At 35.2% G+C, this 13,781-nt stretch overlaps 2 protein-coding genes across 2 annotated transcripts; one reads left to right on the forward strand and one right to left on the reverse strand.

The window, feature by feature from the left end:
* Positions 1-8,654: 8,654 nt before the first annotated feature.
* LOC110610090 (amino acid transporter AVT1I) lies at positions 8,655-10,516 on the forward strand. Its single transcript, XM_043954338.1, has 3 exons — positions 8,655-9,001; positions 9,138-9,745; positions 9,842-10,516. Exons 1-3 carry the CDS (start codon positions 8,842-8,844, stop codon positions 10,355-10,357), a joined length of 1,284 nt encoding a protein of 427 aa, XP_043810273.1. The 5' UTR covers positions 8,655-8,841; the 3' UTR covers positions 10,358-10,516.
* A 214-nt stretch (positions 10,517-10,730) lies between these two features.
* Positions 10,731-13,383, reverse strand: LOC110610088 (ATP-dependent zinc metalloprotease FTSH 6, chloroplastic). Its single transcript, XM_021749958.2, has 5 exons — positions 12,672-13,383; positions 12,018-12,558; positions 11,581-11,894; positions 11,238-11,478; positions 10,731-11,146 (listed from the first exon to the last, which is right to left on the reverse strand). The coding sequence occupies exons 1-5, from the start codon at positions 13,262-13,264 to the stop codon at positions 10,805-10,807; spliced, it is 2,031 nt and encodes a 676-aa protein (XP_021605650.2). The 5' UTR covers positions 13,265-13,383; the 3' UTR covers positions 10,731-10,804.
* Between the last annotated feature and the right edge of the window lie 398 nt (positions 13,384-13,781).

The following is a 13,781-nucleotide window of genomic DNA, read 5'->3' on the forward strand; positions in this document are numbered from 1 at the left end:
CGTGAGTGTTGTTATTTATTCTACCAGAATTACAAGTTTAAATATAACAATATCTATCTGTACAGCTATCAATATTAACAACCAACCCTTATCTCTAATATGCCCCCACAAGTTAATCTATCCTGGTGAAGAGATAGTTAACTTGTCCCGCAGCTGTAGAAAACGTCCTTTAGAAAGTGGTTTTGTTAAAATGTCGGCTATTTGATCTTTCGTGGAAAGATAACAAACAGTCAGTTTCTTTTTAGCAACTTGATCCCGAACAAAATGAACGTCAATTTGAACATGCTTCATTCGACTATGATAAACAGGATTAACAGTTAAATTAGTTGCACCCAAATTATCACACCATAATAAGGGAATCTGAACTGTAATTCCAAGCTCTGCCATCATGTTTTGAATCCAAATTACCTCAGAAGTAGTATTGGCAAGTGTCCTATATTCTGCTTCCGTCGAAGAACGAGAGACACTTTTTTGCTTGCGAGAACTCCACGAAACAAGATTACATCCAAGATAAATGGCATAACCCGTTGTTGACTTTCTATCATCAACCGATCCTGCCCAATCGGCATCACTGTAAGCATTTAACTTAGTTAAAGAGGTTGGAGAAATTGTTATTCCAAAACCAGCAGTACCTTGCAAATATCGTAAGATCCGCTTAACTTCCTGCCAATGCGAGACCATTGGAGAATGCATATATTGAGCAAGCTTATGAACGGAGTAACCAATTTCAGGACGGGTGAAAGATAGATACTGAAGGCTGCCTAGCGTACTTCTGTAGAGTGTTGTATCAGAGAAAGCCGTGGTCAATTTTGTGGACTTAGAATGATTGACAGCAGCTGGAGTGGAGACAGCCTTAGAGCTGGTCATTTGTACTCTATGAAGTAGATCATTAATATACTTTGTTTGAGACAAAAACAAAGAATTACCCTTCCATGTGGCCTGCACTCCCAAAAAATAATTCAATTGGCCCAAATTTTTTAACAAAAAACGATCACCCAATTTGCCTTCAACATCGGAGGCCATTTTTAAATCATTTCCCGTCAATAACAAATCGTCAACATAAGTTAAACAATATAAAACAGAAGCACCACTGCGAAGAACAAAAAGAGAATGATCCAAGTGAGATTGAACAAAACCACAACTGATCAAAGCCTCTTTTAAGCAATTATTCCACTGCCTTGGAGCTTGCTTTAAGCCATACAACGAGCGATGTAACTTACACACATAATTCGGCTTAGAAGAATCAACAAACCCAGGAGGTTGAACCATGTACACATCTTCATCCAATGTGCCATGGAGAAAAGCATTCGAGACATCATACTGTGTAACTGTCCATTTATTAGTAACAGCAATCCCAAGAACTAAACGAATAGTTGTAGGTTTTACAACCGGAGAGAATGTTTCTAAATAATCAACACCCGGTCGTTGATGAAACCCTTTAGCTACTAACCGTGCCTTGTAGCGAGCAATAGAGCCATCAGCATTCTCCTTTACCCGAAAAACCCATTTGCAACCAACAAGATTAGCATCCTTTGGTGGCACAACTAAGTCCCAAGTGCCAAGCTTAATTAAAGAATTTAACTCATCATCCATGGCCGCACGCCATTCTTTAAATTTCTTAGCTTCAGAGACACTACCTGGCTGCCTTGGAGGTGTAATGGCTGCGAATAGTTTTGGTCTTGAATTCCCGGTTTTTGACCGGGTCTGCATTGGATGAACATTACTAACAGCAGTGGATGATGAAACAGGAAGTGTCACCGACGGCACTAAACGGTCAGAAGCATCTGCTGGCAAAACAGTCGAACCAGCTTCCTGCAACTCTCCTATTGGAGCCACAAAATCAACTAACTCGAGAGAAGCAGAAGTATTAGTTGGTGTCACTGGTTGGAAAGAAGGAAAACCAAGAGAAGGATCCTGCAAACTCGCATTAGGGATTGGTGGAAAAATTCTGCATGTTTTATTAAGTGGCGCCGGTGGAGGACCTAAAATCCCAGACTCCATATTTTGAACGAATCGTGATAAACCAGGTGCTGCAACCTGCTGCTTTGGAAAATAATAATTTAACTCATCAAAAACAACATCACGCGAAATATAGAGCCGATTTCTAACAACATCCAAACATTTGTATCCTTTGTGTATAGTGCTATAGCCGACAAACAAGCACATAACAGACCGATTTTCCAGTTTATTTTTATTGTAGGGTCTAGTAAAAGGATAACAAATACAACCAAAAGTCCTCAAAGCATGTAAATTTGGTTGTTTTCCAAACAACCGAGCAAATGGTGACATGTTAGGCAACAAAGGTGTGACAAGTCTATTAATCGCATATACAGCAGTCTCAAAAGCATAATCCCAAAATTGAAGAGGAACAGAAGCATGATTAAGTAAAGCAAGACCTGTCTCAACCACATGACGATGTTTACGCTCAACACACCCATTTTGTTGTGGAGTATGAGGACAAGACACTCTCAACGAAATACCATTGTCAGACAGAAAAGGAACCAACGACCTAAACTCACCACCCCAATCACATTGAAAAATTTTAATCTTTGAATCAAAAAATTTCTCAACAAAAGCTTTAAACTTAACGAAGGTCGCATAAACATCGGACTTGTGTTGTAAACAATAAATCCAGGAATATTTACTAAAATGATCGTAGAATAGAACATAATACCGATTACCATTAGAAGAAACAACTGGAGCAGGTCCCCACACATCAGAACATATTAACTGAAGAGGAGCTGAAGCGACATAAGTAGAAGAAGAATAAGGTAACCGATGAGATTTAGAAACGCAACAAGCTGAACACAAAGAATTTTTATTAACGGAACAAGCAATATTATTTGATTTCAAAGTAGAAAGAACAGCTGTATCATGGGCATGACCCAATCTAGAATGCCAACAACGGAAAGAAACATGATGAGCAGAAATTAAAGAACTCTTGACAGGGAAGAACTTGTATAAACCACGATCAACTGGGCCTTTGTGAAGAACTCTCCTCGTGCGGATATCCTTAACAAGAAAATAATCAGGAAATAATTCGAGTGAGACACAATTATCACGTGCAAAGGAATTCGCAGAGAGTAAACTAAACGGTGATTGAGACGAATATAAAATATTGTTCAAGCGAAACCTAGAATTGTCACACAAAACAGTGTTGCCAACATGTGAAATAGGAATAGAATTACCATTGCTCACCATAACCTCATCAGGACCAGTGTACTCTGCGTCAATCGATAAGTTATTCAGTGCTCCTGTAAGATGATGTGTAGCACCAGAATCAACAATCCATGGCTGAGCTGCCTGTGAGCTTGGTGCAACATGATGAGCTTGAGGCGTCTTTCGCGGACTGGGACATTGACGAGACATATGGCCAGTACCGTTACAATTGTAACAAATAACACACCCAGCAGATGTGGAGTTCTTCGAAAAAGAATCAGATTGACTGAAATCAGACATGCGACCATTACCCGAAGATCGACCACCACCATAATAGCGTCCACCTCCACCACGCCCAGACCGTCCACCTCTGCCACGATATCCAGACTGTTGACGATTTCCAGAAGTATCTCGACTGCTATAGAGAGCAGTAGCAGGAGACATGTGAACAGTAGCATCAAACTTTTGAAGTTGTTGTTCTTCAGAAAGCAATAGTCCCCGAAGCTCATTGAATGAAACAGGTTGCAGCCGAGCTTCAATCGATCTAGTAAAAGGGCGATAATCTTGTCCGAGCCCATCAAGAATAGCACCAACAAAGTCCTCATCTGCCATAGTTCCTTGAAGAGCACGAAGCTGATTCAACAATGTTCGAGCACGAAGCAAATAAGCCTCAATAGATTCAGTATTATTGCGCTGTAAGTGATGAATCGCACTCTTCAGATGTCGAGTTTGAGTTCGACAACCAGCAGCAAAAGATGCTTCTAAACACGTCCAAGCTTCCAACGCAGATGAAACTCCAACAACATCTGCCAACATAGATTCTGATAAAGAAGAATTAATCCAACCCAACACAATTTGATCTTCAAAATACCACGTAGTAAACTCTGGATTTGACTGACCATTGAGAGTAGAAGGTGGCGGCGTAAAATTCTTATCAATATGGTTCTCCAAATTATAACCCCTCAAAATCGGCAACATCTGAGTCTTCCACAAAATATAATTGGTGGAATTTAGTTTAACAGAGAGTTGATTACTAACATTAGGGACAGAAGACAAAGAAGCAAGAATCGAAGAAGAAGAAGAAGACGAAGAAGCAGAAGGAAATTTGACGTGACAGCTATCAATATAACTTGTATCACCCATGGTTGCTAAACCTAATTAAGGCTCTGATACCATGACAATTCTGTAAGGCTTAATCTTTATTAACATAACTTGTATCTATTTATACAGAGTATACACGTGAGTGTTGTTATCTATTCTACCAGAATTACAAGTTTAAATATAACAATATCTATCTGTACAGCTATCAATATTAACAACCAACCCTTATCTCTAATAGTGTGTAAATATATATTATTTTTTTAAAGCTAATAATTTAATAAAAATTTATTAATTATAGTAAATTTATAATAATTAATAATGATATACTATTTTTAAATTAGTGCAGTGCTGCGGTCGTTTGTTTGAAAGGTTCGACTTTATTGAAAATTCGATTTTAGTGATTTTATTTGGAATGTTTGATATTACTTGTATATTATTTTGAAAGATGATGATATTTCTTTTAAAATATTTGATTTTAGGGGTATTTCTTTTAAAAGGTTAAATCTTTTTAATCTAGCTTTTTAGAAGGTAGAATATCGGTCATCTTTCGTTTTGAAAGGTTTTTCTTTTGAAAAGATATGACCTTATTAGTTTTTTTTTTAAGATTTGCCTTATAGTTTATCCTTCTGCTCTTTTCATTCCAGTCTAATTTTAGTAATTTGTCCTTTTAAGTCTTGCTCTTCTAACCTGATCTCAGTGGTCTGCCCCTTAGAAGGCCTATTTTGATAATCTACCCTTCCTCCTTTGCCCGCCTTTGCATTTTTGGCTTGATTTTATTGGTATGTCCTTTTAAGTTTTGTTCTTTCAATCTGATCTCAATGGTTTGCCCTTTTAGCCTGACTTTAATGGCCTGCGCTTCCGGTATTACCATTTCCACCTAATCTTAGTAGTATGCCCTTCTAGTCTTACTTTTCTGACCTGATCTTAGTAGTCTGTCCTTCTAGATCTTATTTTTTTGACTTGATCTTATTCTTTTGACTTGATCTTAGTAGTCTAGTGTTTTAACCTGACTTTAATATATGACGTTTTATGAAGGTGGAAGTATGCTGACATGTATAGTAGCATAGTGAGCAATATTTGGTTCAAACCGAATAAATTTAAAAATTTAATTTGATTTTTTATTTATTTCGGTTCGGTTCAGTTTTTAATTTTAAAATTTTTTATTATTTCGATTTGATTCAATTTTGATCAGAAAAAAATTAAAAAAATCAAAACGAACCCGATTAGTGATAATAATATATTATTTTTAATAATATAGAGAGATGAGATTATATTAAAATTAAAATATTCTAATTAAATTTTAAAATATTAAAAAGAAAGTATAAAAAATAAAAAAATTATTAAAAATTCAAATTGATCAAACTGAATTATATCAGACTAAATCAGATCGATTTGATTTGATTTTTGATCAAAATCAGTTCTATTCGATTTAATTTCTGATCAAAATCAATTCAGTTTGATTTCATAAATATTAAAATTTTAATTTTTAAATTATTTAATTTAATTTAATTTAATTTTAAATCGAACCGATATATAATGGGTTAATTTTCAGTTATACTTTTTATATTTAATAAATCTTAATCAAGCGGTATTAAAATTATTTAAAAAAAAAAAGAGAGATGAGATGATTCAGACAGAGTGATTTTCTTGAGTATCAACCTGACTCAATCACATTACATCATATTTCATTTGCAAAACGAATTCACAAAGATAAAGGTATTATTTTGGAGGCAGTTTGTTTGGCCATGTCTTAGGATTTTTGAGATATAATTAATATGTAAAGTAGACTCTGCTACTTTAATTTCAGCTCTTTCTTAAATACTTATCCAGATAATTTGGAACCTTAAATTTTTATTTTATTTTGCTAATATTATAGTTGATGGTGATTGGTGGACGGTGGTGGTCTGCTGCCATGTCTTTTACTTGAAAAAAAAAGTGTGAACGAGGGAATGAAAATGTTGGAGCATGCATATTAAAGTTTTTAAAAGAAATTTAAACGTTTTAATACACGTGGAATATCTTTGAAACCGATTGATAGAGAACTTTGCTCATCCTCATAGTCATAGCTCCGCGTTTCTTTTTAGACATGATTTTAATGATGAATACATTTTGATATTGAGTTTAATATCCCTTTCACCTTACAAAGATAAAGTATGTGAAACAGTTCGTTCGGAATTGATTTAAATAATATTTCATTAAATTTTATATATATTTTTAATAATAATTTTATGTTAGTTATTATATATATTTTTTATTTAGTGAAATATTTTTGATTTACTGTATTTTGTTGATGTGGGATGAAATTTTTTAAGTATTATGATTCGCTAATATTTTGAGCGGCGCTACTTTATCTCACACGGCTAATCTCTTTTTCGCAGATTCTATTAGTTCTACATAATTTGTCAATGTGATTCTAATATCAATTGAAACAGTCCGATTAAAATTGATCTAAATAATTTTTAAATTCAATTTTCAATTCTCTCAAAATAATTAATCCAAATTATTTAATAATTTTTTTATTAACTATTATATATTTTTTGATTTATCGTATTTAGTCCATGTGAGATCATAAATAAACAGCTGATTTTACTGTATAGTTCATGTAGTAGGATGTGACGTATCCAATTATTTGATGCATTTTCGTGGTGGACTAGTATAAATATTAATTATTATTATTATTATTATTTTTTAATTTATTTTATTTTTTGACCTAGAAAGACTAATCAAACTTTGATACATGTTTTACCAAGAAGAGAAGAAGAAGAAGAAAACATGTAAACAGTCCAAATCAGTTTCTTTACTCTTCATCAACACATCAACGTCTAATTAATAAGTCTTCCCACCCAAAAATAAAAAGTCTAAATAAGTCTGCTTGGATTTTTTTTCTCAAAAAAAAAAAAACCTTAAACTTTATTTATAATAAATTATATTTTTATAATAATAAAATATTATCTCTCAATTTTAAATATTAAAATTATTTACTATTTTTAATTAATTAAAGTAAAAAATATTTTATTAGATTTTAACTAATTTATTAAAATATAGCTTGTTTAAAGATATATGAATTATTTAATTAAAAAAAATAAATTGATCTAATTTAGAATTCAATGAAAATTATAATTATTTTTTCCCTAGTCCTGATTGCCCTCCATGGCTATGTAGGTCATTCAACTGATATGGTTTTGGCAAGTAATTAAGTAAACAAAATAATGGAGGACAGAAGTTGAAATCTGCCGTCCGTTTCTCTAACATGAATTAATTAATATTAATTGAATATATACATTTGTGAAAATAATTTCTTTATTTATTTCTATTCTACATGCACCTCCTTTAGATAAGATCATATTTATCTAATTTGGATAAATAGTTTGAATTTTAAAAATAAATAAAAAATTATTTATTAATGTTCCGGTGATTTTGCGTTAGACGTAATAAGTTACATGATATTTTTTTTAATTTTTTAAATATAAAATATAATTATAATAAAATTAAAAATATAAATTTTTTTATTATTAATTTTAAAATAAATATATTTAAAATAATTATTTTAGAGTTCAGCTATTTTTTAAAATTAAACTTTTAATTAAAATTGATGAAATATTTTAATTTTTTTAAAGTAGTATTTAACTATTAATGCACTCGTTCTCCAAAAGGAAGAAATAACTTACTAAAATAATGATATTAAAAATGAAGCACAGTAAGTTTCGGAAAGGAAAGAGCCACGTGGATTGACATTACTGGTGAGATTTGATATATACATATGTGTATATGGAAGCAAAGTTGTTTCTGAATTTAAACAAATCTAATGGTAAAGAAGCAAAGTTGTGTTCCAATTTTGAATAAATGTAATAGTAGAGAAGCAGGTGTGGGTCAGAGTTTTGCGTATTGGAGTGATATTATTGAATAAAATTTGTTATTAACCACTTGTTAATCGCCCACAGATGAATGGAAGCAGAATGTATAGATTTTGTAATCAAATTAAGCCACAAAATCAAAAAGGGTGGCCCTGTTTTTTTATATTGAATTGGATGTAAATATAAAATAATTAGTAATTATGGACCGCCTCAATCTTCTACAAGGCACAAAACAATTTTCATTAAATGTAAATATCTTTTGGAGTACATCATTCTTTTTTCTTTAATAAATTATTAAATAATTATTGAATTATATTTTTTTATATTTATATTCTATATTTTATATATTTATACTACAAATTTATATAGAATCAATTTATACGAAAATTGCATCACATCCTATATTTTTGTCATGCTTAAATCTTAATACATGTGATTTAACATGCATGAATCACATTTTAAAAATGCGCGTGTAAGGACGAATTGACAATCCAAAAGCTTATATATACAAAGCTTACTCTTTGGTTCAGAAAAAAAAAACTTATTTTCTTAGGTCAAGTCAATCCACCAACGCAGCAGCCAGCAACCAGCATATATCATTAAAATTTATCTCCCTTTGAAGATACCCAGTTGATTTTTCTTCAGATCATTATCTTTTCAGTTGCTTATCTGTGTGTAGTTGCGCTCTTCTCCCCTTTCACTCTTCTCTTCCTCTGCGGTCTGCCACATGGCCATGCCTCAACACGCGTCATTGACTGCACCTCTCATCGTCGATGAGAAGGAATCAAATTTACTACATGGAGATTTGGAGTCAAATCACACTGGTTATAGCCAAGGAACAACCTCTTCCCTCAAGACCATTGTCAATGGCTTAAATGCTTTGTCAGGTCCTGCTTCAATTTATGCATTGTTGTCTTTTCATGCTGGGTTGTCATAATCGGATTTTATTGAATCATTTGTTAATTTGAATTTTTCCATGATTTATCCGTTTGGAGCTAATCCTATCCACCAATTTTTCTTCAGGAGTTGGAATACTTTCGACCCCATATGCGCTATCATCAGGAGGATGGCTGAGCTTGATCCTTCTCTTTGTCATTGCCATTGCTGCTTTTTACTCAGGTTTACTGATGAAAAGGTGTATGGAAGCAGATTCAAATATCAGCACTTATCCTGATATCGGCGATCGTGCTTTTGGTAAAAAAGGAAGAGTTTTAATATCAATTTTCATGTATACAGAGCTCTACTTAGTCGCCACTGGTTTCCTGATTCTGGAAGGGGATAACTTGCAAAACTTGTTTCCTAACGTGGAACTTGAAATGGCAGGATTCCATTTAGGTGGGAGACAAACCTTTGTTATAGTTGTTGCTCTTATTATCTTACCTACGGTTTGGTTGGATAACTTGAGCATCCTTTCTTACATCTCTGCTAGTGGGGTTTTAGCTTCTATTATAATCCTTGTTTCAATTTTCTGGGTTGGATCTTTTGATGGAATTGGATTTCACGAAAAGGGAACCCTGATAAAGTGGGATGGAATCCCTTCTGCTGTTAGCTTATATGCCTTCTGTTACTGCGCACATCCAGTCTTCCCTACTCTCTACACTTCTATGAAAAAGAAGCATCACTTCTCTAATGTAAGTTCCTTTCAAGATTCGATTTTTCCCCTCCGATGGTTTCCCTACTTGACGCGTTGAGGTCACTGAACTTTGCTTGAATAACTTGCATTGCAGGTCCTACTTATTTGCTTCATTTTCTGTACCTTCACTTATGCATCAATGGCGGTTATAGGATACTCGATGTTCGGGTCTGAGGTTCAATCGCAGGTAACATTGAACCTCCCCATCGGAAAGTTAAGCTCAAGAGTGGCAATATACACAATCCTGGTCAATCCCATATCAAAATATGCATTGATGATTACACCAATAGTGAATGCTACCAAGAATTGGTCTCCATGGTACTGCAACAAGAAACCCTTTAACGTTTTCATCAGTACCGCTTTATTGATCAGCACTGTAATTGTAGCCTTGGCTGTCCCTTTCTTTGGATATCTCATGACGCTGGTTGGAGCATTCCTGAGTTTCACTGCTTCAATTATACTTCCATGTTTGTGTTACTTGAAAATTTCAGGCACTTACAGGAGACTTGGATGTGAAGGGGTGGTAGTAGGGGGAATTGTAGTATTGGGTATTGCAGTCGTAATATCTGGTACTTACTCTGCTCTATTGCAAATTGTAGGGCATTTGTAAGAACTAGCTAAAGCATAATGATTATATTTTTATTAGAAATTTCTTGAAAGTTAAAGAATAAGATGCCGATATTTGGGTTTCTTTACTCTCATGTAACAAGGCAGTCGATGAGCTATTCGCCTAATAACAAATTTTGTAAATATTATATTTTTTATCCCATTGGAATTGTAAATGTTCTAGACATTGCTTGCCAACAATATACTTCATTTATTTCAATTTCTTAAAACTAGATTCATCATTCCCCATGTGCCTTAGGTTCACGGCTCAACGTGCTCAAGTCTCACCAAGCTCTAACTCCAATGCCTTGAGTGCGTAGGCATACGTCTGGTTTTCTGGTACCAGTGCCTTTATTTCCACTGTCATGGATAAAATGTAAGGCAATTTTCTGCCGCTATACTTAACAGTAATTTATTACTTACAAATGTATGACAATCCAAATGGGTGCTCCTAAACTTTGATCATTTCACGTACAGAGATCCTATCTACTTTGCCTACGGAAATATCAGTAAATTCTGACAGGATTGCCCTGAATTCATCCCCAGTTAGGGTTTCCCTCTCTAGAAGCACCTCTACTAGTTTATCTATGGCCTCTCTGTTATTCCTTACATGTTCCTTTGCGATCTTATACGCTCTTTCAATTATGTCTCGAACCGCTGAATCAATATCCTTTGCAAGTTTCTCAGACATGGAATTTCTAGCCAGCATCCTTAGTACAACATCACTGCTTTGTACTGCTGGATCCGTGAGTGCCCATGGCCCAATCTCGGACATGCCAAACATTGTAACCATCTGTAAGGAATTACAAGACTTGGTATAAGTTGGAAATAGAAGCATACTTTTTCTTGTTTAAGATCTGTATGTACTTTAATATAAAATATACCTGTCTAGCAATTTGAGTGATTTGCTGCAGGTCCCCTGCTGCACCAGTAGTGATTTCTGATTCACCAAAAATCACTTCCTCTGCTGCTCTACCTCCAAGACCTCCAACAATCCGAGCAAATAGCTGTTGCTTGGAGATGAGAGTTGGATCTTCACCTGGCATAAACCATGTTAGTCCTCGGGCCTGGCCTCGTGGAATTAGAGTTACTTTCTGAACTGGGTCATGACCTGGAGTCAGTGTCCTGTAAATGAGAATGTTCTAATATCAATTAAGATTGAATGATCTAAAAAGACAAGCATTAAGCATGTTTAAGGCATAAAGGAAGGTGTGTAGTGGAACCTACGCGCAAACAGCATGCCCAACTTCATGATAAGCCACCAGGATTTTACTTTTCCCATCTGTCATCTTGGTTCCTTCCATGCCCGCCACTATTCGATCAATCGAATCATCAATTTCTTTCAGGGTGATCTTACCTTTGCCTCTCCTACCAGCAAGAATGGCGGCTTCATTCATTAGGTTTGCCAAGTCCGCGCCACTGAATCCTGGTGTCCTCATGGCAATAACACTTAGGGAAACATCCTTGTCAAGCTTCTTGCCTTTGCTGTGCACCTGTAATATCTCTTCCCTTCCTCTAATATCTGGTAGCCCAACAGTTACCTAATCATGTAGCAGAAATATTACACGAATTTCAATTTAGAACCAAAAAACAGTCATCTTCACCTTTTGCTTAAAATTTAACATCATAAATACAGAGCAAGTGTAAAGGAAAAAGAATTTTACCTGCCTGTCAAATCTTCCTGGCCTTAGCAAAGCAGAATCAAGAATTTCAGGCCGATTTGTAGCAGCAATTACAATAACTCCACTGTTACCACTAAAACCATCCATTTCAGTGAGTAACTGGTTTAATGTTTGTTCCCTCTCATCATTTCCTCCACCGATGCCTGTCCCTCTCTGCCTTCCAACTGCATCTATCTCGTCGATAAAAACCAAGCATGGCGAGTTTGCCTTTGCCTTGTTGAATAAATCCCTCACTCTTGAAGCCCCTACACCAACAAACATCTCTATGAACTCTGATCCTGAGAGCGAAAAGAAAGGAACTCCTGCTTCTCCAGCTATTGCTTTAGCTAGTAAGGTCTTGCCAGTCCCAGGAGGTCCTACTAGCAGTACTCCTTTAGGAATTCTTGCCCCTACTGCAGCAAACTTTTCCGGTGTCTTCAAGAATTCAACAATTTCTTGAAAATCTTGCTTGGCTTCATCAACTCCAGCAACATCATTGAATGTTACTCCAGTGTTGGGTTCCATTTGGAATTTGGCTTTGCTTCTGTTTTCAAGCATAAAGCACATAGTTAGAATGGGCACTAAGTCATAGATTGAAAGTTAAAGCTTTATATTGTGTGGATTTAAAGATTATGAAGATATTATAAAATACCATACCTTCCAAGCCCGAATGGTAAGTTGGGGCCTCCATCAGGGTTTGTGGATGATGACCTTAACAACAAACTGCCAAGCAAAATCAATGGAAAGGCCAAGTTCCCCAACAAGTCAAGCAAAGCAGCACCCCAGTTGATTTCCAATGGATGAGCTGCAAAATCTACATTTTTATCCTTCAGTTTCCTCAACAGCTCTTGCGGCAATCCTGGTAATTGTATTTTCACTCTCTGCATCTTGGAAAGAGTTGGATTGAAAATCTCTGCAATGGCTACAGTTCCATTCTCAAACAGGTCTACCTTCCTTACAGCACCTTCATCTAAGTACTGCAAGAATCTTGAATATGACATCCTACTTGAAGTTGCTGCTACTGGGCTCTCTGGCTCTGCTTTTGCAGGCTGAGCTATAGAGATTCCTTCACTTAAAAGGCCAAAGGCAGTGGCATTTAGTAGTTTTCTTTTACTCAGTTTGACATCCGAGGATGTTTTGTGAGATGGGTTTTCTCTACCAGAAATTTTGGAGATGTGGGCATCCTTTGAAAGGTCCTGAGATTTGCAGATGGGAATGTGGGAAATAGATAGAGATAGTGCAGGTGACATGTTCTCTGTTGCAAAATGTGAAACCTGAAATGGTGGTTTGCTTTTTCTTTTTTTCTACAAATTGAGCAGTTGGTTGGTAAGTTAAATCTGTTCTGGTGGGAACGTTGAGAACTTGTTAAATAGTGATACATCCTTTGAGGATGTTTCCAGCACTTCAATTTGGCTTTTTTTTTCAGATTGGATATTTTGTTGTCTAGTGTTTCCTTTCATGAAGGGTCTGGAAAGTGCTCATGCAATGTTGATACAGTTTGAGGACCTCACACTTGGAAATAGAAGAGATGGACGAATTTTTATTTTCGAGTCCCCTAAGGATACTCTAAAATGATGCCACGTTACAGATTTATTATGAGGTGTTCAATGAGGGAAAAAGTCCCTGAAAATCAAGATTCTTGATTCCTTTTGTCTAGGGACTATTCCCTTCATCTACTAGAGCAACCTTGTTTTTCCAAATGCCCCGAGGCTATCCAATGGATCGATGAAATATTGGGCTTTTTCCAAATGCCCAGAGGCTATCCAA

Source organism: Manihot esculenta, chromosome 2 (genome assembly GCF_001659605.2).
Source record: "Manihot esculenta cultivar AM560-2 chromosome 2, M.esculenta_v8, whole genome shotgun sequence".
Taxonomy (NCBI): domain Eukaryota; kingdom Viridiplantae; phylum Streptophyta; class Magnoliopsida; order Malpighiales; family Euphorbiaceae; genus Manihot; species Manihot esculenta.

Bases quoted from the DNA above. Each gene is read 5' to 3' on its own strand.
- LOC110610088 (XM_021749958.2), bottom strand. From the start codon at position 13,264: ATGTCACCTGCACTATCTCTATCTATTTCCCACATTCCCATCTGCAAA. The intron at 12,559-12,671 runs GTATGGTATTTT...GCTTGAAAACAG, and splicing joins TTACCATTCGGGCTTGGAAG to AAGCAAAGCCAAATTCCAAA. The intron at 11,147-11,237 runs GTATATTTTATA...AATTCCTTACAG, and splicing joins TCACTCAAATTGCTAGACAG to ATGGTTACAATGTTTGGCAT.
- LOC110610090 (XM_043954338.1), top strand. From the start codon at position 8,842: ATGGCCATGCCTCAACACGCGTCATTGACTGCACCTCTCATCGTCGAT. The intron at 9,002-9,137 runs GTCCTGCTTCAA...ATTTTTCTTCAG, and splicing joins TGGCTTAAATGCTTTGTCAG to GAGTTGGAATACTTTCGACC. The intron at 9,746-9,841 runs GTAAGTTCCTTT...CTTGCATTGCAG, and splicing joins AGAAGCATCACTTCTCTAAT to GTCCTACTTATTTGCTTCAT.